This window comes from Labeo rohita, chromosome 22 (genome assembly GCF_022985175.1).
Source record: "Labeo rohita strain BAU-BD-2019 chromosome 22, IGBB_LRoh.1.0, whole genome shotgun sequence".
NCBI classification, from domain to species: Eukaryota; Metazoa; Chordata; class Actinopteri; order Cypriniformes; family Cyprinidae; genus Labeo; species Labeo rohita.
Window position 1 is genome coordinate 32,137,890 of NC_066890.1, and position 27,071 is coordinate 32,164,960.

At 38.5% G+C, this 27,071-nt stretch overlaps 1 protein-coding gene across 2 annotated transcripts in view; it reads right to left on the bottom strand.

The window, feature by feature from the left end:
- Positions 1-25,928, bottom strand: part of frem1b (Fras1 related extracellular matrix 1b) — a 33,227-nt gene extending 7,299 nt beyond the window's left edge. The window contains exons 1-27 of one of the 2 annotated variants that reach the window (XM_051095633.1): positions 25,821-25,928; positions 25,436-25,599; positions 25,203-25,306; positions 21,714-22,022; positions 21,538-21,632; positions 21,107-21,387; positions 20,713-20,912; positions 20,306-20,629; positions 19,055-19,163; positions 18,851-18,982; positions 16,358-16,702; positions 16,133-16,275; positions 15,850-16,046; positions 15,680-15,770; positions 14,206-14,373; positions 13,828-14,036; positions 13,614-13,707; positions 13,250-13,502; positions 12,286-12,480; positions 10,833-11,018; positions 10,236-10,432; positions 9,924-10,149; positions 9,282-9,426; positions 8,641-8,782; positions 7,857-8,052; positions 6,977-7,241; positions 5,182-5,596 (exon numbers count right to left, since the gene is read on the bottom strand). In XM_051095633.1, coding sequence (XP_050951590.1) covers positions 5,182-5,596; positions 6,977-7,241; positions 7,857-8,052; positions 8,641-8,782; positions 9,282-9,426; positions 9,924-10,149; positions 10,236-10,432; positions 10,833-11,018; positions 12,286-12,480; positions 13,250-13,502; positions 13,614-13,707; positions 13,828-14,036; positions 14,206-14,373; positions 15,680-15,770; positions 15,850-16,046; positions 16,133-16,275; positions 16,358-16,702; positions 18,851-18,982; positions 19,055-19,163; positions 20,306-20,629; positions 20,713-20,912; positions 21,107-21,387; positions 21,538-21,632; positions 21,714-21,947 — 4,842 coding nt within the window. In that variant the 5' untranslated portion in view covers positions 21,948-22,022; positions 25,203-25,306; positions 25,436-25,599; positions 25,821-25,928. Of the gene's footprint in view, positions 1-5,181; positions 5,597-6,976; positions 7,242-7,856; positions 8,053-8,640; positions 8,783-9,281; positions 9,427-9,923; positions 10,150-10,235; positions 10,433-10,832; positions 11,019-12,285; positions 12,481-13,249; positions 13,503-13,613; positions 13,708-13,827; positions 14,037-14,205; positions 14,374-15,679; positions 15,771-15,849; positions 16,047-16,132; positions 16,276-16,357; positions 16,703-18,850; positions 18,983-19,054; positions 19,164-20,305; positions 20,630-20,712; positions 20,913-21,106; positions 21,388-21,537; positions 21,633-21,713; positions 22,023-25,202; positions 25,310-25,435; positions 25,600-25,820 lie in introns of both variants that reach the window. The other variant, XM_051095632.1, reaches the window with a different exon arrangement.
- Between the last annotated feature and the right edge of the window lie 1,143 nt (positions 25,929-27,071).

A 27,071-nucleotide genomic window follows, 5' to 3' on the forward strand; every position in this document is an offset into this window, starting at 1 on the left:
TAACATTAATATAACATTTTGAGATGAAAACATCAATATTTTATAAATAAATAAAAAAATGCAAATGTGTTTTAAAAATATAATTAGAAATTAAATAGAGTATAAATATAAAACCCCAATATATATTTTATGGCTAATTTTTAAGTGAAATTATTTATTGTATTTATTATTTATTACTATTATTTTTCAGGAAAAAAGACCTGACCTTTTTATAAACTCTTCAGCTAAATTTAATAAGAATATAATTATAAATATATATATATATATATATATATATATATATATATATATATACATATATATATATATATATATATATATTTATATTTTTATTTTTTGTATTTTAATGTATTTTCTATTTTTCTAATTATATTTTGATATTATTATTTTGATATTATTATATTAAATTTTCTTATACATTTTGATAATATTTAAATTACTGTATTACATTTTCTTATTTCTTATTTTCTTATTTCTACATTTTAACAAATAGTATAAGAAATGTTTCATTAAAAAAAATTAAAAATTAAATCTAGAAAGAATAAGGCAACATAAAATATAAAACTACTGCTTATACCCACTATTATAATTAACACATTGCATACATTTGACCACGTGACAACTTGCCCCAATAAAAATGACATTTATGAAAAATACCCTTGTTCTGAGACAATTTAAATATTCATTTAAAGCCCACCATGTCTTCACTTCTTTACTAAAAAAAGATAATTAAAAAAAATAATAATTAAAATTTAATTTAGAGGGCAACATTCATAGAAAATATTCTAATTTTAAAAGGGTTTTCCCAACAAAAACACATTTGTATAATTGAAATGTTAACGAAATCTTCAATGTTTTAGTTAAAAATGTTTCAAAAATATAGTTTAGGTTTAAGAATGATGCAATATCTACATTTATTGCCCACCAGCAAAATCATAACTCAAAGCAACTTAATTTAAACACAGTTTACAGGTGAAGTCGTGTGAGGGAAGGTATAGATATTATTTATGACCTCCCCGATCTCTGGGGTCGCGCGTTTAGACAAGCCCGCGCCTCATTTTGGCTCAAGTCAGCAATGCGCGTCTTCAGCCAAGTGACGGTGTGCGCGCTCCCACGGGGCGCAAACAAAGTTTTCGGCTGATTCACCTGTTCTGGCGGGAGCGGCTCTGGGCTGGTAGTGTTGGCCAGCGCGTTTACCGCCTCGCTGACCGCTTCAACAGAATATTAAATTGTGGCGCGGCCTCGAGAGAGCGACGCTATGACATGGTGAATGGCACCGGACCTGCAGGAGCACCTGGCCGGCAAAGTCTCTTCGTTAAAATGCAATTCAACAGGGAGCGCTTTGTTAACCCGTTGCTCTCCTGCTGTGCTCAATGGTTTGGATGCAGGTCGTTGATTTGACAGTTATGTTAACTAGGCTAACCGAGAGAAATCGTTTTTATTTTCCTCACAGAAAAGTCCTGACTGAAATTGTACGGTAAGCCGTGCTAGTTATTAGAATAAAACTATGCTATAACGTGGTATTAGGCTAAACCAGAGAAATTTTTCCACACAGAAACTCCAGACAGAAATTGTACGGTAAACCGCGCCATATTTGAATAAAAATATGCCAACCATATGCTTTAATATCTTTTAATGTTTATTTATTATGATTTTAACTCTTTTAGCAATCAATATAATACAGTTGGTGTGGCTTTTAGTCAATATTCGTTAGCTTCGATGCTAGTGATATGCTAATAAACCTCCAAACACTGACCGAATTCACCTTCACGAAATATCCACCTTATTTTTCTGTAAGATTAGCCGCGGCCATTTGTAAATTTTATGGGTCTGGCTTTCGGTCTCATCTGCATCCAGATTTGTTTTGCTGCTTGATATTGCAAATTGGCGCGTCTTATCATATTATTTTAATGTATTATCTTAATTATGAACCCCTTGCTCTTCTGCTGTGCTCAATGGTTTGTTTGCAAGTCGTTGATTTGACATTTATGTCATCTAGGCTAAACCAGAGAAATCGTTTTCCACACAGAAACTCCAGACAGAAATTGTACGGTAAACCGCGCCATATCGTTATCAGAATAAAAATATGGTATAAGGTGCTGTTAGCTTTTTAAACCACTATGATTTTAAAGTCTTTAGAAATTGACATAATACAGTTTTGTGGCTTTTAGTCAATATTTGTTAGCTTTGAGGCTAACCATATGCTAGTTCACTTTCAAGAGATATGTCCACCTTATTTTGTAAATTTTACGCATTTGCAGAAATTGTACAGTAAGCTGCGCCATATCGTTATCAGAATAAAACTATGGTATAAGGAAGTATTAGCTTCATAATTCGTTAGTTTATTATGATTTCAAAGACTTTTGTGGCTTTTAGTCAATATTTGTTAGCTTTGAGGCTATGCTAGTGAACTCCTAAACACTGACTGAATTCACCTTCACGAAATGTATATCCAAACTTATTTTTCTCATAAGAGTGGGTGCAGCCATTTGTAAATGTTATGGGTCTGGCTTCCGGTGTCATCTGTGTCCAGCTATTTGCTGCTTGATACTGCAAATTGGTGCCTTACCATATTATTTTAATGTATTATGCTAATTATGAACCCGTTGCTCTCCTGCTGTGCTCAATGGTTTGTTTGCAAGTCGTTGATTTGACATTTATGTCAACTAGGCTAAACCAGAGAAATCGTTTTCCACACAGAAACTCCAGACAGAAATTGTACGGTAAACCGCGCCATATCGTTATCAGAATAAAAATATGGTATAAGGTGCTGTTAGCTTTTTAAACCACTATGATTTTAAACTCTTTAGAAATTGACATAATACAGTTTTGTGGCTTTTAGTCAATATTTGTTAGCTTTGAGGCTATGCTGGTGAACTCCTAAACACTGACTGAATTCACCTTCACGAAATATATATCCAAACTTATCTTTCTCATAAGAGTGGGTGCAGCCATTTGTAAATGTTATGGGTCTGGCTTCCGGTGTCATCCACGTCCAGCTATTTGCTGCTTGATACTGCAAATTGGTGCCGTACCATATTATTTTAATGTATTTTGCTAATTATGAACCCGTTGCTCTCCTGCTGTGCTCAATGGTTTGTTTGCAAGTCGTTGATTTGAGATGTCAACTAGGCTAAACCAGAGAAATCGTTTTCCACACAGAAAATCCTGACAGAAATTGTAAGGTAAGCCGCGTCATGTCATCATCAGAATAAAAGTATGGTATAAGGTGCCGTTAGCTTCTTAAACCATTTGTTTATTATGATTTTAAAGTCTTTAGAAATTGTTATAATATAGTTTTGTGGCTTTTAGTCAATATTTGTTAGTTTTAAGGATATATGCTAGTGAACTCTCTGAAGAGAGATGTTCACCTTTTTTTTTTCGTAAGAGTGGGCACGGCCATTTGTACATTTTATGCATTTGCAGAAATTGTACTGTAAGCCGCGCCATATCGTTATCAGAATAAAACTATGGTATAACGAGGTATTAGCTTCATAATTCGTTAGTTTATTATGATTTCAAAGTCTTTGAAATCGATATAATACGGTTTTGTGGCTTTTAGTCAATATTTGTTAGCTTTGAGGCTATGCTAGTGAACTCCTAAACACTGACTGAATTCACCTTCACGAAATATATATCCAAACTTATTTTTCTCATAAGAGTGGGTGCAGCCATTTGTAAATGTTATGGGTCTGGCTTCCGGTGTCATCCGCATCCAGCTATTTGCTGCTTGATATTGCAAATTGGTGCATGTTACCATATTATTTTAATGTATTATCTTAATTATGAACCCGTTGCTCTCTTGCTGTGCTCAATGGTTTGTATGCAAGTCACTGATTTGACAGTTATGTTAACTAGGCCAAACGACAGAAATTATTTTTTCTCTCAGTCCTGACAGAAATGATACAGTAAGCCGTGCCATTTCATTATCACAGTAAATCTATGGTATAATGTGGTATTGCTTTAGAATTTGTTAGTTTATTATGATTTCAAAGTCTTTTAGAAATCGCTATAATACAATTTTGTGGCTTTTAGTCAATATTTGTTAGTTTTGAGGCTATTGATATGCTAATGAAGTCCTAAATGCTGAGTGAATTTTTAATTTCATGGGTCTGGCTTCCGGTCTTGTCCTCTTCCAGCTATTTTTATCTGTACAAAACGGCTCGTTTTGCTGCTTGATATTGCAAATTGGTGTGTCTTGACATATTTTAATGTATTATCTTAATTATGAACACACTGCTTTGTAATGCAAACAGTTTTACAGTTTACTGCACTTTGTTATGCCTCTCGTTATTTCCCTATAGCAGCTAATCTACCAGAAAGTCTCACCTATAGGGTTGCTTCCGAGTTAAAGAATAAGTGTTTTAGTATAATCTATATATGTTTTTTTTTTTTTGGCTTTAGACAATATTTCTAAGCTTTAAGGATATCTATATGCTAGTGAACTCCTAAACTGACTAAATTCACTTTCACAAAATAAATCCACCTTATTTTTGCCGTAAAAGTGGGCACGGCCATTTGTAAATTTTATGGGTCTGGCTTCCGGTCTCATTCACGTCCAGCTATTTTTTTTATCTGTACAAAATACCTTTTTTTGCTGCTCGATGTTGCAAATAGGTGTGTCTTGCCATATTAATTATGAACACACTGGTTTGTAGTGCAAACAGTTTTAACGGTGGATGCATTTAAAATTAGAGTATAAGCTAAATTAGTAATTTTGTAAGCATCTTGTAAGTGTAACTACTTATATTTTACAATATTTCCCTTTTTATGTTTATTGATTGTAGTTGAATGTTCTTAAATGTGACCCTGGACAACAAAACCAGTCATAAGGGTGAATTTTGAAATTGAATACAGCAACATTGAAACTGAATAAATAAGCTTTTCATTGATGTATGGTTTGTTATGATAGGACAATATTTGGCTGCGATATAACTATTTGAAAATCTGGAATCACCTTTAAAGTTGTCCAAATAAAATTCTCAGCAATCTATATTACTAATCAAAAATTAAGTTTTGACATATTTACAGTTGGAAATTGACTAAATATCTTCATGGAACATGATCTTTACTTAATATCCCAATGATTTTTTTTTCTTTTTCTGGCATAAAAGAAAAGTCAATAATTTTGACCCAAACAATGTATTTTGTGGTCCAGGTCACAAATCATAATCAGCCTACCTGTATGGTAAAAACAGCAGGTTCTCTCTTCAGCTGTCCGTACTCCAAGTAACCTGTGTTTGTTCCATCAGTTGGCTGAAACGTGAACCTGTCGATCTTGGCCCGTCCATTCAGATGATGATATGCTAGATCCATATTGTTGATGTCCAGTTGTGTGAAATGAGGCTTAGAGATGGGTAATCCTTTGAAAAGCAACTTTCCATATTGTGGGCTTTGAATAACGACATAGGTGAGATTCTCCAGAGCTGTGTCTGGATCAGTCAGTTTCAGGTCATCAGTGGAAATAGTCTTCACAGAGCCTTCTGTGAGCTCAAGGCCTTTGTTGATAGCCAAAGTTGGTGGGATACGGTCACTGTGTTCCACAGTGAAATGAATGGTACCGCTTCTGGACGTCACACCGTTGGTAACGGCAAAGCTGCATGAGAGAACATATTTTGTGTCAGATGATATAAATGCACTTACTTTTAGAAGATGGTAACTGTTTTATCACATTGCTTTTAGTGTGGTTAACACCCTTTAACTCTGGTAAAATCATTGTAACACATGATCTCTCATGACTTATCACTTTATTCTAAGGTCTTGTCAGTTTTACAGCATATTCTGAGCTGCTATCCTCACCCAACACGGTTGATGTGTTGGAGCAGAAAGACGGGACAGGGAGGGGTGCGAGCCGAGCCGAGTCCCCGTTCCACCCTCTGCCAAGCCAATCTGCCTCCCAACACATATTGCCCTGAAGCTGATAATTGCCATCCATGGTAAACAACACGACTGCCACCTCGCACTAGACTCGCAACCAAACACGCAGGTCCACTCTCACAGCCAAACTGGTGCAACATCTGGCATTGCCATTGTCCCATATTTGCTCGGTAATTGTGCCCAGGGATCCCTGTCTCTGACTACATCTCTTAGAGCCGTATAACCAATGCCAGGCTGAGTTATTACTCTCTTAATAATGGCCATTTATCATCAGCTGTCACAGCAGAGCAGAGGGAGACACAAGGCTCCCAGAAAAAAACAGTCTCCCTGTCTCTTTTGGCCCCCGCTGTCGGCCTGGAGTTTGACACACAGGTGTTTGCTCAGGTGTCTCTCCTGATCAGGGAGACCGGCTGTCGCAAACTGCCTCCTTTGCCTCGCATTAACACAAATACAAGCTGTGAAGACACAAAAATGGTTTCAAACAATGAATCCGTTAGATAGTATAACCAAGTTTTTCCCCAGTTGCTTGTGATTGTGTCGGAATTGCTAATTGAAAGCACTCAGGCCCCACATGACTAGCGCCATAGTGTCCATGTGCTGTGATTGGACCCCATACCACCCCATGCTGTGCTGACTGAACACATTGGCACGGAGTGCTCCGTATCCTCTCCGAAGGGCCACTCGCCTCTCGTCAGGCTTGGCTCAGGAAGGTTTGTTTGCTCCCAGATGACCCAACGATGAAACCAAGCCAGAGTTTTGGGTGTCAAAGATTCACACGAGAAAGGCAGCACAGGTCAACTGTACGCCCTGACTGAAGTCTGCCTGCTGCCAAATTGGCTGGAAACCCATGCAAACGAAGCAAAAATTATCCTTTGCATTTTGACTCTCTCTTGCTTGTACATAATTTTCAGTCTCGTATTGAAAATACTGAGGTGTTGCAGTCTGTGGGCTATTATTCATTCAAGAAAACATATGTAAAAACAGCTGGATTTGTCTTGAGTGAATAGAAACAGGCAGAAGAAAAAATGGCATTGTGCATTTGGCCTTAGAGTATAAATTAAATTTATTTAATCTACAAAGAACAATGAAAACCACTGACCTGAAAGAATCACGGTCAGCAAAACGGCTGTTGTCATGAGTGTAGCATACCCGGTTGGCAGCCACATCCATCTGGGAGAAGGAAAGCACTGGAACCCCTGGACTTTGGACCATATGTAGGTGACCATGTTCAGGTGGGACTGATAGAGTGTATATGAGCTCATCTGGCTTGCTTCCACTGTCTGTGGCCATCAGAATGTCAGTGGTCAGAATGACTCTCTCTCCCTCCATCAAGGTCACAGGTTTAGTAATTAGAGCAATGTCACCTGTATGCAGCAAGAAGGTCATATACGTGAATAAATGTAAAGCTTTGAAGAATGTAAACATTTAAACAAGATATGTGCAAGTAAGCTTATTGATGTTTATTTGTGACAGTACTGGGATCTAGGGCCGGGACTACAGATGTTTGGCCCCAGCTCTGTTAATAATTCATGCTGGGCATTTAAAGGTGGCTCATCCTTTGTAGCAGAACGTTCTCACCTCTGTTCCTCCAGGATAAGCCAGAACGGAGCCAAGAGGACAATGGCTGCCATGCTTGCATGTTCACCCAACTGGCAAAGTCATTTTGGCCATAGGGAAAGCCATTGTTTTTAATTATACATGCACAGATTTAATCTGTCAACAAAGTTGTTTTTCTTGGACTTTGATTGAGGGGAAAACAAAAGCAGTGATCACTGAGTCACTAAATATAAATTGGCCTGTCACTATGCCAGTGCTATAATGTCACGGGACAAATTTTTGATGATCATAATATGTCATTGCATCTGCTGAATGTTATAACTCTGGTGCTTCAGGACCAAAAATTGTTAGTGTTGTTTTTGAGCCATGCGGAGTTCCTACTATGTTTATAGTTGTTATATTTTGCTGACAATTTAACTTACCCTTTTGAACAGTCTGGACAGAGATAAAGAAACTCTGTGGAGGTGTTGTGTTTTCCCCATCGCTGAGAACAAAGTGAAACCTGTCATGGCCTTTGAAACCGCTAACTGTAATGTGGGTGTACCATAGGCGATTCATCTCCACATCCTCCTGGGTGAAATTCTGACCTGGACTTAGATCAGTCCATCCAGCTTCTGTCTGTAGGAAATCACAGAAAATGACATTATTACATATACTCCTAAAACAGGGGTGTCCAAACTCGATCCTGGAGGGCCACTGTCCTGCAGAGCTTAGCTCCAACTCTAATTAAACACACCTGAACCAGCTAACCAGCAAGGTCTTACTAGGCATGCTAGAAACATCCAGGTTGTTTAGGCAAGTTAGAGCTAAACTCTCAAGGACTGAGTTTGGACACCCCTGTCTTAAAATATATGGTGTGTTATACTAAAGGATGGATTACACTACATGACTTTTTCCCACATTTGATCCCATTGATGATTCCATTCTATGAAGTCAAAGGATATCAAGCATGTTTGGTACTTTGAGCTGATTTTAGAAGAGTTTATTTGCCATCCGTCTCCTAGCAGGTTGTTACAGGCTGACTACAAAAGTCTGGTAGTCTGTGATCCTTAGTCGTTAGTGTATGTTGGCCAATTTTTCCTCTGTAACCATTTACAAAGTCTGCAAATATGTGATGCCTAGTGCTTTAAAATCAGTTTAGATAAAAGTTGTGTAGTGTATTCCAGCCTTAAGGAATAATGCAAAGGACTATCCGTCCTTGCTAACCCTGAGCTGAAGGAGGCCAAATCTGGGACCTGCATTGAGGATGTAGAGAAGTTGGTCGTTCGGAGTGTCATGATCCCCTGCCTCCAACACTACACTGGAGATGACTCTCTTCTCCAGGGCCTTGACCTCAATACCTGCATTTCTGAGAACAAAGATCGAGACGCTTTGGACACTAAAGGCACCGGTGCCAAGTCTACACGCTAAAATCTGGAATCCTAAATAAGTAAATACACAAACAGCTGCTTCTAGAAAGAATGAACACAAGCAGGCCTGGCCTGTTATCCTAATCCGTGAGGACTTTGAAACAAGGAAGCAGGCATCTGCCAAAAAGACACATTACTTCTGCTGTTTTGGAGTTTACATGCACACCCTTAGATCTTGCTGATCTTGGAAGAAGAGGATGGAATAGAAATTAGCAATTTACTCAAGGATGTAACTTAATTCCCAGTTACTCAGTCAGGGAGACACAGATTCCCCAGCCACATGTGCAGTACAGGTTGTGTTGACCCCCCCTTCCCTAAACCCTATCCAGGATCGCCCTCCCCCTTCTGTTCCTGTCCAGTCTCCGCCACTACAATCCCTCCCCCGTTCCTGCTTTCATCCGCCTTTTTGGCTCTGAATTTGTCCCAGGGCGTCCTTACTTTAGTAGCCATGGCTTTTCATCATTGACTGGTATGATGCGGACACACGCAGTCCCCTGGACTGTGTGCCCACCATCTGTCAACTGTATGGTGAAAGCGTCCTTGAGGGTTTCTGTGTCGTCGTGCAAATACATGATCTTCATTCCTATGGATCAGCACAAGAGAGAAAAATTAAAAGAATATTTTAGTGGTTTAAGCATTTAGTGACATTTAGGATATAACAGTCATTCCTGGTAGCCTTGGATATAGCTGGTTTTACCACTACCACCAAGAAGAACACCAGTGAACATGCTCTGTTTTGTCAATGACCTGATCACCTATGTTTCTATGGCTCTTTATCACTCGCTAACAAGCAAAGCCGTGCAGTCACCAAGTACTTCATGCACGGTGACTTAATTGCACAGAGAGCAGTTGGAAAGACTTTGCAGATGAAGCAGAAGCACCACAGGCACTCTGTGACCTTTGTCTCCTGCAACATCTGTTCTGTAAGCCTGGATACCCACAGTGAAGGCACCGAGGGGTGGCTGGACTAGGGAAGGGACTCTGTCCTCACAGCCGTCCTCAACAAGCAGATAGTGGTACCCTGGAAGTTAGGGGAAAAAAGTTTGTGGTACTACCAATCATACATATTCAAGAACTGACCTTGTTGTAGCTCCTGCAAGGTGAAAGACTGGATTGCTAAGGTTCGTTGGAGGACCTCTGGGTTCATGTTTTTGTATCGATTCATCTCAAGACCATATATGCCGTTGACCAGTGTGCCATGGGCTGGGGGAACCAGGATGGTCATGGTAAGAGTATCTGCTGGAATATCAACATCCACTGCGTTCAGAATATCAGGACTGAGGTCTTTCATCCCTCCCTCCATGACCTATCGGAAGGTGCAGAGCAAGACAATAGTTTGCTTCTCAATCATCAGTTTGCTTCTCAGACAATTTTGTCTTCAAAAAGTCTTACTGTGAAGTTGCTAAGCAGCAGTGATGGGATCTCATCATTGGTAGGGTTGATGATGACGTAGAAGGCCACTGGTGCTGATCTCTCAATCCCATCACTGACACTGATGGTAAAGAAGTCTGCTGTAGGCTCTACACCCTGGTGCACCGACTGGACATAGTTGATGAAACCCGAACTGAGGTGGAGCTGGCTGAAAGAAACTTTATTTATACAATATGACTTTAGTGGTCTGAAAGACAAGGTCTTATAACAGGATATTTAAGTAGGAACCACAAAAGATGCCAAGTAGGACAAGTTATTGGGTTTTACGGATAGTTAGGGATAGTGGCTCAGGGTTCTTAATCCCTTAAATGGCAAAGGACCTTGAGACGGGAATAGTATTCAGGTCACCGTGACATACAGTTGCGCTGTATGTCAACGCATTAACCACAAGGCTGTCGGTGCTGACATTAGCATTACTTTTGAAATTAGGGTTAGAAGACAATGTTTGTTTGACAGAAATGTTGTTCCAGGACCAACAACAGATGTTAATCCACAAACAGGTCCTACTTGGCATAGTCACAGTAGTTGGGTTTATTGAGCCTCAGGAATACTACTGACCCACTCTGAGTCCAGCATTGCTTTTCTCAAAGCCAGGGGATGGAAGGGTGTTCTCCAGGAAGCCATATTGTGGCGGGGTCACCAAGTGAAACATGAGTTGGTCTGGATGACTATCAGGATCGGTTGCCTCCAACACCCCCCCACACAGGCATGCACTGGCACCCTCGTCTACCACAAACACGTTACCTGACGAAACAATATACAGCATAATGTAAGTAGTAATATTGGCATTAATCACAAAGATCTCATTTTGCTGATTTTCTTTCTTCACGAGAGTGCATCTCAATATTTTTCTTCTTCTCCTTCTAATTTACAGGCAGGTCCCTTTGCCCCCCTCGTTCCTCACGCCTGCTATGCCACCCCACTAACACTCTCTCTCTTCCCCTGCTCTCTCGCTCGGCTCTCGGCCAGCCCGCTGCCACCTGGGTGTTGATAAAGCCATCATGCCAATGCTTACTGGCATCTGCTTCCATTTACTGCACTGATAAATAATGAATGGAGAATGGGCACTGATGAGGTTGTGCTTGGATAGAGCTCTGAAACAAGGGGAGGAATTAATGACCGCTAGTCTGGAGTAAAAGTGATAAAACTCGTCCCATAGCAAAGCAAGAGCTGGATTTCCCTCATTTTCCTGTGCTTAAAGCTCTTACGCCAACTTGTCACTGGTATTCAATGCAAATTAATTAAATGACTACTTTTTTCACACAAACCAGTCCTGATCTACTACACAGTGGAAACATTGGAGAATCCTTTTTTCTGATGGGGATTAACTGAATTAGGAGATTATGATTGTGATTGAATGAGAAAAGGGATAGAAGACACAATGGACGTGTCGTCTTTTCCAAATGCGGGCCTGTCCATTGTCTTCTCCTCTATGTCCCTATTGTCCAGTTGTTCTCACGGGAACATGTATCTTTTTCTACTGTGCTTTTTCGCCACACATGCTCTGCTCTCTCTCTATAATCCCAACCAGCTGTGTGTACGTCTGTCGCCCCACATACACCGATGACAAGCATGCTAGGATTTCCTTTGGACGTCCCACTGGCACCTAGCTGGCGTCTTCTGCTCATTGTCTTGCTCTGGTCACTGTCCTTCATTGATAACTGCAAAATTTCTGGCATTAACAGTGAAATCCCCATCCTGGCAAGACGTTGCTAACACCCTGCTTCGAAACGTATGTTGGGGGAACGAAACGCTTGTATTAGCCACACTCCCTGAGCTGGGTGTGCGAGACTGCGATTAAGTGATTCGTTCACCAAGCTCTGGTCCATCACCTGCCTCAAATTCCTAGTTGCTTTATTGCTTGATTTAAGCGGATTGTCATTACAATGAATTAATTACACCTTAGCCAAATGCTCTGGTGATTAAATCTAGATTAGCGAGCATCTTTTAATCCATTCGGTCCCTCAACACAATGCAGCGCCATGTACGAATATTTGTGGTAAATGTTTACCCAGTGTTATGGTTGGGACCTGGTTGTTGACAGGCATCACAGTGATGTTGAGGTCATAGACCGGAAGCGTGCCATGGAGAGGGACAGGTGGGGGGAGAGCATCCTCCTGGCAGCAGCCATCTATTGTTCCAGCCTCTCCATCTGACACAATGAGTGTGACAGTGTCTGAGACAGGATCGGGTCCAATCTCACCACCTAGTGAATAGGTAAATGTGTTTATACTCATTCAGTTCACAAAAAAATTTACATTTAATGTACTTTCATGTCATAAGACATTCACTATGAGGCCTGCCTGTTACATACATCCTGCTTCTGGACATACATTTTTAGGGATGCATGAGTGATGCTACTTCACTACTTCACTATCATTTAAAGGATTGTTTAGTTTTTTGTGTATTTCAGTTCAAAAAGGTAGGATGGGGCGAAAACTCCATCTAATTTTTCTCCTCCAACTTCAAAATCATCCAACAATGTTGTTTTACTTTTTTTTTGTAAGGGGAGTTTGACTTTGTTTGAATGTTTGCTTTGTAAACACTGGGTCGGTACTTTCGCCTACGTCTCGTGTGACCTTCCCAACGTGATTACGTAATGCGTGAAGTCCAGCGAGAGCTAGATGAGCATTTGTGGTTAAAAAGTATATAATTTTTTTTTTTTTTTTTTTTTTCAGAAAAAGACAGATGGTTTCGCTAGATGAGACCCTTGTTCCTTGGCTGGGATTGTGTCGAGCCCTTGCTGAATTGAGATTGCAATTTGGACCTTCAACCTGTTGGCTCACATTGAAGTCTGCTATATGGAGAAAAATCCTAGAATGTTTTCCTAAAAAAACTCAATTTTATTATGCATTTTCAGTATTTTTTTCACAAGACTATGCACGACACGCCCACTGCAGGTGTAGAATGTATAAAACAGGTCTACACTAAGTGACATTAAGTTTCACTAACTAGCCTCCTGTCTTAGTTTTAACCTGTGTGCAGGTAGAAGATGAGCCCATTGAGCACATCCAGCTGGGAGAACTTGTCCACGGTGACCCCGTTTCGCTGCAGCACCCCACGTGCAGGTGTTCTGGCAAGCATGTATGTTAGCCGAGTGTCCTCGCTGTCAACATCTGTAGCAGAGAGGTACTCAACCGTAATCTGGACCTGACCCCCCTCTTTGCAGGATAGTTCAGCCCTCAAGTCGGAACCTAACTGTGGGGGTTCGTCGTTCACGGGCAGGATCTAATAAAAAATGCAAATAAGAAGCACTACGGAAATATGCACTCTGAAAGGGAATGCTGCATTGACGTACAATGTAATGTGCCAAACTGTTTTTTTTTTTTCCCTAATTACCTGAACTAAAAGCGCTCCATGTGCAGAGTTGATTCCATCTGTGATAGTAAGACCAATGCTATCCTTCAGGGTCTCAGAGTCATCATGAATGTATCTATCAAAATACAGAATGTCTTGTTATTTTACTCATTAATTTTTCTCAGGACACGATTTTCCAGCGCAAAATTTTACCCTTGCAAAAATAACCTTTGGCTACAGATTTTCATATTCATACCTGACCCTCAATGCTTTAATGTCCTGCAAACTGAAGCTGTCTCCCTCTAGCAGTGTAGTGCCCTGCAGCTCCAGTCTTCCATGTTGGGGATGAGTCTTCATGTGTACCCTGAGCTGATCTTCTGAGCTGTCCACATCCTGCACCAGCAGGTGCTCCTCCATCAAGAAACTACCACCACCTTCCTCGACCCTCAGCAAGTTAGTGAACATCTATTAATGAAAGTTTGGGAAATTAAATTAAATTTTTTAAAAACCACTGCTTTTGAAAATTTCTAACTATTTGAAAGGTTAGAGTGGTTCTTCAAAATCCTAGGCCATAACAACAAAGAAAATTATAATGAATGCTACAATATAACAATGAAAGAAGTGAGCGACTCACTTCTGGGGCCTGGTTGTCAACAGGTGTGACTGTGATATTGAAGGTGAGTCCTGTGAGAGCGCCGCCCTGCTGGTCACTCACAGAAAACACAAACTGCACAAAGAGAGGCTCAGGGCCAATATCCTCTATTGGGGGCATGTAAGCCACTTTGTGGTGATTCACTGCATGCTGTGGAAGACAAAAAAGACATCAACTCAATGAAGAGGAATGGTATACAGTTGAAGTCAAAAGTTTACACACCCCTTGCAAAATCTGCAAACTGTTAATTATTTAACCAAAACGAGAGGGATCATACAAAATGCATGTTTTTTTTTTTTTTTTTATTTAGTACTGACCTGAATAGGATATTTCACATAGAAGACTTTTACATACAGTCCACAAGAGAAAATAATAGTTGCATCAAAAAAAAAAAAAAAAAAAAAAAAATATATAACCCTGTTCAGAAGTTTATATATGTTTGATTCTTAATACTGTGTTGTTACCTGAATTAGCCACAGCTGTGTTTTTTTTGTTTGTTTGTTTTTTTTTTGTTTAGTGATAAAAAAAAAACAGTCAGGTCACACAAATTCTTTGGGTTTTCAGCATTTTTGTGTATTTGAACCCTTTCAGACATTGACTGTATGATTTTTAGATCCATCTTTTCACACGGAGGCGACTGAGGGACTCATATGCAACTATTAGAGAAGGTTCAAATGCTCACTGATGCTTCAGAAGGAAAAATTCATTAAAAACATATCACTTTTTTTTTTTCGTTTAGTACTGCCCTTTAGAAGCTACAGAAGATACTTGTTTCCCAGAAGACAAAATAAGTTTAAAAAAAAGTCAAAAAAGTTACCCTAATCTTCAAATTCCAGAGGTTTTCACCCCCCAGCTCCTAATGCATTGTTTTTCCTTCTGGGAAAAGTTTGTGAGTGTTTGAACCTTCTGTAATAGTTGCATATGAGTCCCTCAGTTGTCCTCAGTGTGAAAAGATGGATCTCAAAATCATATAGTCATTGTTGGAACGGGTTCAGATACACAAAAATACTGAATTTGTGGGACTTGAAGGATTTTTCTGAAGAACAGTGGGCAGTTTTACTGTTCAGGACAAACAAGGGACTCATGAAATATCACTAAACAATAACAAAAAAAAAAAAAAACACAGCTGTGGATCATTCAGGTCACAAAACAGTATTAAGAATCAAGCACATGTAAACTTTTAAACAGGGTCAATTTAATAAATTCAACTATTTTCTTTTGTGGACTATACAGTATGTAAACATCTTTTATGTGAAACATCTAATTCAAGTCAGTACTAAATAAAAAATGACATGCATTTTGTATGATCCCTCTTATTTCGGTACAATAATTAACATTTTGTAGATTCTGCAAGGTGTATGTAAACTTTTGGCTTCAACTGTATGCATTTCAACATTTCAGAGTACTGCATTAGTGTGCAACCCTTAGGGAACCTATTTGTGTGCATGTTTCATACCTGAGTAAAGGACTTAAGCACTGGAACCATTGCATCTTTTTTCATGGAGTTTGTGCTGTCAGTATAAAAAAGCCTGCCTGCATCTGATAACCTGCAAAAGAGAGGTAAAATCTACATTAAAATCACCAATATTCTTCTTCATCTTAATGCAAGAAAATGCATAAGCGTACCTGGTGTTTCCCGCGCTGAAGCAAGGATGAGTGATCACATACATAAGGTCAGTATCCGAATGCTCTGTATCTCTAAAGTGCAGATGGCTCTGAGTGATGTAAACAACCTCAGTTTCCTTCACCGTGATCGAGCGAACCGTTCCAGAAACCTCCTCAGGCAACTGGTCCTTCACTGGAAACACGTGGATCACTACAGTCTATGGATGAAGAGGTACAGACCTAACATTTCTCTTAAGTATTCACATTGAAATGGAATTCAGTATGAAAACAGATACTAAATTACATGTCTGTCCGATAGATTCGGAGGCTGATGGACATCTGAGAGGATGAAATCAAACGAGTCCTCAAAAACTTCCTCCCCCGAGTGCTTATAGTAGATTAGACCTTGAAACAGGTCTCTCTGCAGGAAGCTCTTCACTGGGATACCTGGTTGATGACACCATATAATGAAATGCTCCTCAGATGAGTTAAACACTTAAAAAAGTGTAACCTATTAAATCCAACTGACCTGGTTCATGTGGAGAAGACTTCTTAACCAGCTGTCCTGCTCTGGGAAAAGTAATCAGCTGATACTGAATGTAGTCGTCGCTGGAGTCCAAGTCTGAGGCCATCAGCATGTACTCCTCCACCCTAACCGTACCACCTTCTTGCACCTCAAAAGCCACGTTGTTGATTAGAAAAGGAGGGGTGTCGTCTTTCGGAAGAATGTAGATGGGAAATTTATGTCTGATGCTGTGGCGGCCATCTGTGATTCGGAAAACAATGTAATCCCTGGTGGTGTCGCTGTCCGAGTGATGATAGACCACAACGCCCTCTCTGAGATCTTTCACCTTAAACATGAATCCTTTTCCACCTTTGGATGAATAAGAAACAAATGGTTACGGAAAACAGTTTTGGCCTGTTTTAAAGGATTAGTTCACTTCCAGAATTAAAATTTCCTGATAATTTAATCACCCCCATTTCATCCAAGATTTCCATGTCTGTCTGTCTTCTGAAATTAAGGTTTTTGAGGAAAACATTCCAGGATTTTTCTCCATATAGTAGATTCAATAGGGATCAACAGGTAGAATGTCCAAATTGCAGTTTCAATGCAGCTTCAAAGGGTTCTACACAATCCCAGCCGTGGAATAAGGGTCTTATATAGCAAAACGATCTGTCATTTTCTAAAAAAACATACAAATTTATATACTTTATAACCACAAACACTTATCTTGCACTAGCTCAACTTCATGCATTACGTAGTCACGTTGGAAAGGTCATGCGTGACGTAGGCGGAAATACCGACCCAGCATTTACAAAGTGAACTGGCAAAGATCCTTTACAAAAAAAGGTAAAACAATGACTCGGGACGATTTTAAAGTTAGAGGAGAAAATAAGATGGAGTTTTCTGCCCTAGACAAGCATTTGTGGTTAAAAAGTATGTTTTTTTTTTTAGAAAATGACCTTCAACCTGCTGATTCCCATTGAAGTCCACTATATGGAGAAAAATCCTGGAATGTTTTCCTCAAAAACCTTAATTTCTTTTCGACTGAAGAAAGACATGAACATCTTTGATGACATGAGGGTAAGTAAATGATCAGGAACTTTTAATTCAGAAGTGAACTAATCCTAACTCAAGCAGTCAACAATCTGATAGTATTTTCAAATCCATCTATACTATCATTTACAATATCATTCATCTGGCTCGATGCAATTGTGAAAAATAAGTTTTGTTTTCCGCCTGAAGGCACAAACGTTGGCTCTGGCTTCTCCCTATTGCAGAAAAATAAAAAGAAAGATGGCGTCCTTCCCAGGCAATGGCTGCTGCCCACCATGAAGCTGAGCTTCTCCTGCTTGCCAGGGAGACAGAAGGGCAAGGTCACCAGACAGATTGAATGATGACTGGTTGCACAGTAAACCTAATTAGCAACTTTATCAGGGGGAAACGGCCACAAGTCCAATGGAGAAACAAGTAAGTAATTGGGCCCAAAGGTGGCTGTGGGCAGCAGGCCCAAAAAAATAGATACTCGACGGAAGAGGACATTGGGCGGCAGATTTCCATTTGGCCGAAGGCTGACTGAGGACTTTCCCAAGGGTCGGAGTCCCTGAGTTCGAGGTCTACATGAGCAATTCCCAATCCCCATCTAGGTTCTCAAGAGAGACCGGTCCATTCTGGACCAGAACTTGCTGTTCAACTCAATCTAACTGTAGTAAAATGAGGTGCTTTGGAAGTAGATTTGGAGCCAAAGTTATGGGATAATTCTATTCTCAGCCAGAGGGATCACAAAGCAACACGTCAACCTCAAAAACGTAAACACCAATTAAATGAAGGGTTTGGCTAAAAGCAGGAGCTGTTGTTTGAGTAGTCTGGAGGCTTCTGCTGATCAGGTGTCAGAGAATGACACAAGGAACGGAGCCATGGGCCTGGAAATCCTCCAAACCAGGAAACACAAAAACAACCTACCACAGCTTCCGTGGGAGAACGCATGCAGCTAAACATCCCATTCAATCCCTGAAATCACAATTCTGCCTTTCTTTCCAAGAAACCAAAGATGTTGTTTTGGACTCCACTGACTTTCATTTTATGGACAGTATTCAAAGTACCTTCTTTTTGGGTGAACTTTCAGATAGACACGTGATTGTCACCAGTTCTCAAAGCTTGCTAAGATAATGCTCTGATGGAAGAGAAATGACCTTGTGTTGGACATCTGGCATGAAATGCCATAAGTCTTTCCAATCTGCTTATTTCAGGGTCTGTACAAACAAAAGGTCTGCTGGAGTGGAAAGACAGCCGCTACGGCTCTAAAGACATCTTTGGTCCATGGCCCCTGGCAAAGTGTCGCCAAAGCATTTTACACCTGATTAGCAAACCCATGCAGGCCACCCGGACATATGTTTCTTGAACGATGCCCACATGAAAAACGGTTTGAGACTTACTATGACACATCAGTGGAAAAAACGACATGGAAATTGTTTAGACTGGCTTTTACTTTCAGAGAGGTGACAGATTAGATTTTTTTACCTCTAACACTTAAGTGTCCATTAATCGGGCCGTCCATAGCTATCAGGGTGACGGCATCTATGTTGTCGTTATCGACTACCTGTAGATGCTCCCATGTGATTGGTCTGGATTGGCCTTCCAGCAGATCCAACCCTGTAAAGAGAGATGTTTAGTCTCAGTTTTTTCATTAGGAGATTATTTATTTTAGCTAATCTACTAACGTACCCATGTTCCATGAGACTCGAGGGGCATTGGTTTCTGCGGTGCGAATAGAAATGTGCATCAAGATTGGAGGACTCGGCACAAATGAGCTATCGATGGCCTGAAACTCCACCTGGAAAACAGATGAAGTAAAAGCAAAATAAATGACGTTACATTTTATCGAATTGGACATAATTTTATTGAATATGACACAAACGCTGTTTGGAAATCATTTTGAATACTAACCATTTCATTATTTTGACACATAATATAACAAAAAAAAGAACAACAACAAATACAATGTCAACAAGACAGTAAATATTTTCAAGGGTTGCCATGACAAAACCCCCCCAGTTGCTACTCAAAACTCTGGGTCCCCCAGTAAAAAGAAACGTGTTCCGTTTTTTTGAGGGGTTCCCCTGATACAGTTCGCATTCCAGGGGCTAAATATAATGTTACTGGGTTTGGTTTCGACCTGTGGCAACAGTGTTAAACTAGTCCAATTCCACAGGAAAACCACAGACTTGGCAACACTGATATTTCCAGACATTCTAGACATTTTAAAATGCACACACATTTATAAACACACATTTTTCCACAATATAAAACAGTGTTATTTTAGTATTATTTACTTACTATTATAGTATTTATTAATAATTAGAATTACCTTTAAGTTTAGTTTAAATTTTGTGCGATTTTGTTGTGTCGTCACCGTTTTTATTTTATTTTTATTTAATATTTTTTTCAGCTTCAATGCATTTTTATTGCAGTTTTTTAAATTTAAGGTTTCATCTAATATTTTATTTTATTTTCAGTTAATGAATGCAAGATGGCAGGCCGCTCTAAGGTGACTGAATCCCTCCAACAGGAGGTTGTCCAGATGAAGGCCAAAAGGATGAAACTGGCTATTCGAAATTTGTGATTTCTCAAATATTGCAGGTTTACAATGACTCTAGTTCAAGTCACCCAAAAAGGCTGATTGTCCATGTAAGACAACTGCAGGAGAAGACAGGATAATGCAGAGACTCTCAATAGGGAATCGGTTCAACACTGCAGCCGGAATTGCTTGCCAGTTCAGTGTTAAACAGGTAATGATCTGTCTCAACACATATAAGAGAATTAGGACTGAAACATGCACTGTGCAGTGACCAAGCCTCTCATCAGCAGAAATCAGCAGCTGCATTTAAATTTATATTTAAATAAATAAATACAAATTAGAAAAAAATAATTTGCCTGTAAAACTTCCCTGTAAACAATTTGTGGGCCCTCACTAACCTCATAGTTCCTCCTGGCTGTGTGACTGCTGTTTGGGGGCTGATAGGCGATTTTCATCTCATTCAGGTCTTGCCATGAGAAGGAGAATGCTGTTTTGGTGTGATCGTCCAAATGAGTTATATATCCCTCCGCTGGAGGTTTGGTCACGTTGAAGATCAGCTGTGCCTGAGGGGTCTCATCATCTTTGGCATCCAGGGCAGCAGTGGTCATGGGAGTGAGAATGAACTGATCCACCTCCAGAATGAACGTGGACATGAAAGCAGCATTGGGGGGTTGGTTCTGCATGGCCCCCTGGATCAGTACTGGAATCCAGATACTCTCGGTCTAAAAGAGAAGAAGGGAAGAAGAAGATTCAGCGGCTTGTTTTTGTATGTTTTCATACGAACCTGATTCTAATGCCGTTTTACCTCCAGCATGGCTCGGGAGGCCTGGTCCCTAAACTCCACCCTGATTGGGATGTAATCAATCTCAGGTGATGGAGGACTGAGATGCTGGTACTTCAGACCTGAAGTGAGGAACTCGGCACAGTCAGTCTTCAAAAATTCGACTTCCCTTGTGTTGTGGTCACAGGCTTTATTTCCCGGACAGGTGATTCCAGTATGACGTCCTTGAGAAGTTTGAATGCAGATGAGAGGTTTTTGCGTTGTCATAATAAGGTCAAATTATCTGATATTTAAAGACACTTATTGACCATGAGTGTCCTGTTTCTTGTCTGTACATTGGTTGCACCACATGATTTTATCGGTTGCACCATATGACAGTGATCTGACACACAAAAGCTTCATTATACACTTGGAATACCTTTTCTCGGTCCGGGCTCAGAAGCCAGCATTGATTCGGGATCCTCAACGACCAGTTGACCAAGCATTGGGACGTTGATCTCAGAGCTGAGAAGACGTACCGTGCAGATCACATCGGGCCGGGTTTTAAAGGACAGGACACTGCTGTTGATGGCACTGGAAAGGCCGTAGAACTCAGGAACTACCAGAGGAACATTTCCAAGCTCTGTGAGGCTCCTCTGAGGTTCTACTACGTGGATCTTTAGCAGCACATTCTCAACAAAAGTCTCGGTTTCTGTAAACCTAAGGACAAGCATAGAAAAAAAGCTCACTCATTTGTATGGAAATTGCATTAGACCACGGAAATAGGTTTTCGCAGCTCCCAAAAGCCCTAATTGAAGTAACAGCTGTAACGTGGTGTTGGACAAAAATAATAACCACACAATGTTTCACCTGTAGACTCTCAGCATGACAGTGTCCTCTTCTAGAAGTGGGCTGCCATTGTGAACATACCTCACCTCATCTGGAAAGAACTGGCAGTCGAAAACCTGAAAAATGAAACATCAGCAATTTTTCCCACATATTATATAAAGCATAAGCTAGTTCTGGTTTTGTTTTTGTTACAGTACCTGAGGAGTGAGTTTCCCCACTCTTTGCGTGATGGGCTCGGTGAGCACTACTTCGACTTTACAGGCCTCAGATGTCCCATCCGTGTGGAACTGAAGTTCGCCAGCCGTGACAAACACCGACTGGCCTCTGCCTACCCGAAGCCCTGTGTTTAACAGGACTAGACTTGAAGCTTGGACATGTGGCCACAGGTGACTCAAGGTGAACAATGTCAAAGCAAAGATGTCCACCCCCATCTTTTTGTTTAGCTGCTAGGTATCCAAGGTTATTCTCTTCAGATGAACTGTCCTACTCTCATTTCCAACAGTACGCTGAAAATAAACCAAGAAAGAAGTATTAAATACTACAAATCTTAGATTCATAAATATTTAAAGGGATAGTCACACTTAAGAATGAAATTTCTGAAATTAATTACTCACCCCCATGTCGTTCCCAACCCGTAAGGCCTTCGTTCATCTTTACAACACAAATTAAGACATTTTTGATGAAATCCAAAAGCTTTCTGACCCTTAATAGACAGCAACGGAATTGACACGTTCAAGGCACACAAAGGTAGTATGGACATCGTTAAAATAGGTCATGTGACATCAGTGGTTCATCTGTAATGTTATAAAGCTATGAGAATACTTTTTGTGTGGAAAGAAAACAAAAATAATGATTTAATTCACAATTTCTTCTCTTCCGTGTCAGTCTACTTCATAAGAGTACCATGACACGTGTGTATTTTTCTACTTGTAAACAATGCAAAGAGAATAATTTTTGAATAAAGACATTATTTTTGTTTCCTTTGCACAATTATTCTTGTAGATTCAGAAAATTAAGGTTGAACCACTGATGTCACATGGACTATTTTAACAAACGTCTTTACTACCTTTCTGGACCTTGAATGTGTCAGTTGCATTGCTGTCTATGCAGGGTCAGTAAGATATTTTTTTATCAAAAATATCTTAATTTGTGCTCCGAAGATGAAGGAAGATCTTACGGGTTTGGAACAACATGAGGGTGAGTAATTATTGACAGAGTTTCATTTTTGAGTGAACTATCCCTTTAAGAACAACAATAATAGACTACAAAGTTGACCTAAATCTGCCCAATTGAACCTGACACAGGAATAGTTAAATTTTTTTTTAGAGCATTTTATAATTTTTAAAGAGCATATGATTGGTCAGATATTTGGACATGCCCACGACTGCAAGACGAGTCACCAATATTTTTAGCCCTAGAAGAGACTGCGTAAGTATCTGTTGCTTATAAACTGAAAAAAGTTATAATTTGCCAATAATTTATTAATATATCATTATACTACTACATATTTATTACTATTTATTAATTATAAATAGTAAACATTTATAATGTTACAAAAAAAATAAATTCAGTTCTTTTGAACTTTCTATTCATTAAAGAATCCTGAAAATAATGTAGCATTTTTTCCACAAAAATATTAAGCACCACAACTGTTTTCTACATTGTCAATAATAAGAAATGTTTCTTGAGCAGTAAATCAGCATATTAGAATGATTTCTGAAGGATCATGTGACACTGAAAACTGGAGTAATGATGCTAACAATTCAGCTTTGCATCAAAGAAATACAGTACATTTTAAACTATTTCAAAACTTGTGTTTAAAATTTGATTAAAAATATTTTACCTGGAAAACAAGATTTTTGCAGTATAGGAGTACAGTAACATTAGCTATTAAGCAGTTATTGTTAATTAAAACTAAAACTATTAAAAACTGTTTTCAGCAACTGAAATAAAGCTAAAATAAAATAACATCAAATATAAATAGATAAAAAAAACATCAACATAAAATTAAATGAAAATTGAAAAAAATATTTTGTGGCAACTAATTGATATGAAAAAAGGTTACGCTGAAATACTAAAACTAAAAAAATGAAATAAAAATTACTTAAAACTAAAATAAAAAAAAAACAAATAAAAAGGACAAGCACACAAAAATGACTATAGACTAAAATGAAAACTAAAAACTGAAATAAATTAAAGCTAAATAGAAATATAAAACAATGACATAGCACATAACAATATTACTAAAGAAACTAAAATTGTAAATGAAAATGAAAACCATAAGTTAAATAGAACTATTAAAAAAAAAATCCTAAAAAAAGAAAAAGCACATAGCAAAACTACTAAAACTTAAACTAAAATTGTTAACACTTTACTTTAACACTTTAAGGTTTAGTTAACATCAACTAAGAATTAACTGTTCTTAGAACTAATACTTACAGCATTTATTAATTTTAGTTAATTTTAGTTTTAGCGTACTAACGCGTTATTAAAATCACAAGTTGTGTTTGGTAACATTAGTTAATGAACTGTGAACTAACACGAACAAACAATGAACAACTGTGTTTTTATCAAGTAATGTTAACAAAGATCGGTGTATAGCATAATACATGTTTCTTGTTTGTTAATGTTAGTTAATATTAGTTAACAAATGACACCTTCAAAAGTTGACTCAGTATAATTTTTTGGGAAAAAAATATATAGAAATTAATACTTTTATTTAGCAAATGTGATGATAAAGACATTTATAATGTTATTTCAGATAAATGCTGTTCAGAATATTAGAATGACTTCTGAAGGATCATGTGACTTGAGTAATAATGCTAAAAATTCAGCTTTGAAATCACAGGAATAAATTACATTTTAAAACATACTCAATATGGTTAAATTTCATTCGCGACGTCGGGTGACCAAAATTTAATGTCAATTCGACATCTAATGTCATTGTTAATTTTATGTCCAGTACCGTTGATATTTTGTTTTTAAGTTGTGTAACCAATATCCGACATTAAGTTAACGTCAAATTGATTTTCATTCTCAACCAAAATGCAAAGTCTGTCAGATTTTGGGGTCCAGCATCAGCCAGACATTATACTGACATCCAGTGCCTGGTGGGAAAAGTCAATTTTTCATTACATGCGACTTACTCTAAACTGCTAAACCAAACGGATTTGGGAAGGAAGGGGTTATGAAATCAATGAACTGAAATCAAGCATCAAAGCAGCATGTGAACTTCAGTAATGCTGCTGTTGTCGCCTGTATCCAAACACTACAGGTGCTCTCAGCCAAAAGTTTGATCCGTGCAGAACTGCTTGGCCACACTGAGCATCACTTAAAACAAACCTAAATGTGCTAATCATCATGTGTTACATGTTTACCTCATTGTGCAAACATGCTCTTTCTAAATGGATTTGTAAATATTTTGACATTCGCAAGAAGCTTTGAGCTAGATATTTTAACCCTGCATGTTTAAACATGAATCAGCATTAACACTGCACACTATTGACGTTAAAAAACATGTTCAGACAAATAAAGCAGTAAGAGCCTGAACCTCTTGCTAGAACTTTATAAAAGCTTTTAGAGAAAGTACCAAAAACCCTGTGAGGGAAGTTGAGATTTGCATTTGAATTCAATCCCGTTTCGCAAAGTTTTATCAGTCTAAAACACAGAACGGCGGATGAACATACCTCCAGCTGAATCCACAGTTGGCCTGTAGTTCCTTCAGCGTGTGTAGACTAACAGAACAGCTCAGCCCTCCTTAAACAGCAGAGGTTTACCCTCAACTGCCCCCCTGCTGAAGAAAACCACAAAGAACTGTTAGCAAAACACAAACAGAGCCTGAAAAGACAGATAAAGAGCTGGAGATAAGAACAAAAGACACTGAAATTACGCCTGTTTACGTTTGCTTCTCGCGTCCTACCTTGAAGCAAAGCAGCAGAACCCAGCAGAGCGAGGGAAAAGACCTGAAAAAGCCGAGGAAAAGTTGTTTCCTCAAACAGGAAATGTGCAGACCAGTTCCAAAGGTTTTTGCGTCTCACAAACCCAGATGTTCCTATTCCACGAACATGGAAAGACCCTCCTGCTCTGAAAAAAAAACTAAACAAAGGTGGTTAGAAGGAAAAAAAGACATTTATGAGTTGAGAAAGTGAAATTAGTAACAGCTTTAAGTACGTTTTTAATTTTTCTCAAGGCAACCATGTTTGCTTTGATCTTTTATGGCCTTGCAGCCTTCGTGAAAGAAATGGAAGTTGCGCTTTAGGTTAACACAAAGGTGTTTTGACAAACTGTTGAAGATCCGCACTCACATGATTCACAAACAGTCTAGTCGCCGCATACACCTTCCTCTTGCCCTTTTGGCTGACCCGCGGGACAAAGGCATGCCTTCTCTCCTGCTGTGCAACTCTGTTCAACCCCAGACTGATAAATGTGGGCCGGTCACTCTCGTCCACCCCCCGCTGCCTCTGCATGGGGGTGAGAAACTCGGTTGTCATGTCATTCACTCAGTTTTTTTGGGTTTTCAGGAAGTCATTATAAAGGAAACCGTAGTGGACCGGTTACGCAATTAGAGGTCGGAGTCATCAAGTTTTAGCAAAAACGTCAAAGATACTCCTGACCAAGATTTTGCTCACCAAGCCTGAATTTATTTAATCCAAAGTACAGCAAAAACAGTAAAATTGTGAAATAGTTTTACTATTTAAAATAACTATTTGAATATATTTTAAAATGAAATTTTTTCTAAGCTAAATTTTCAGCATCATTACTCCAGTCTTCAGTGTTTAATATGTTGAGTTGATTGGCTGTTCAAGAAATATTTTTTTTTATTATTATCAATATTTAAAACAGTTCAGGCCTTTTTTTCTGGGTTCTTTGAGGAATAGAAAGATACAAAGATCAGCTTTTATCTGAAATAAAACGCTTTTGTAACATCAAAAATTTAAATTTAAATTGATTAAAAGTGATAATAAAGACGTTTATGTTATAATGCTGTTCTTCTGATCTTTGTGTTCATCAAAGAAAAATTCTACTCCGCTGTTTTCAAAATAATAGTAATAATAAAAATAAATATTTTTGAGCAGCAAATCTTTTTTTCTGAAAGATCATGCGAGTAATGATACTAAAAATTCAGCTTTGAAATCACAGGAATAAATTACATTTTAAACTATATTCAAATAGAAAATTATTTTAAATAGTAAAAATGTCAATTTTACTGCTTTTGCTGTACTTTGGATCAAATAAATACAGGTTTGGTGAGCAGAAAAGACCCATGTAGAAAACATTAATCATCTTACTGTTCAAAAACTTTTGACTGGTAGTGTACATGCAATAAAATACAATGAAATATGTATAATAATAAATAAATACAGGAATTTGAGAATAAACATGAATATTTATTTATACAGAAATGTAGAACAATTATGGGAGGAAAAACTGCAAAACTACAAAAACTATTATATTTAAACTATACAAACTTTAAAATAATAATAATAATAATAATAATAAATTAATACTTTTATTTAGCAAGGATGCATTAAATTGAACAAAATGTACAAAAATGT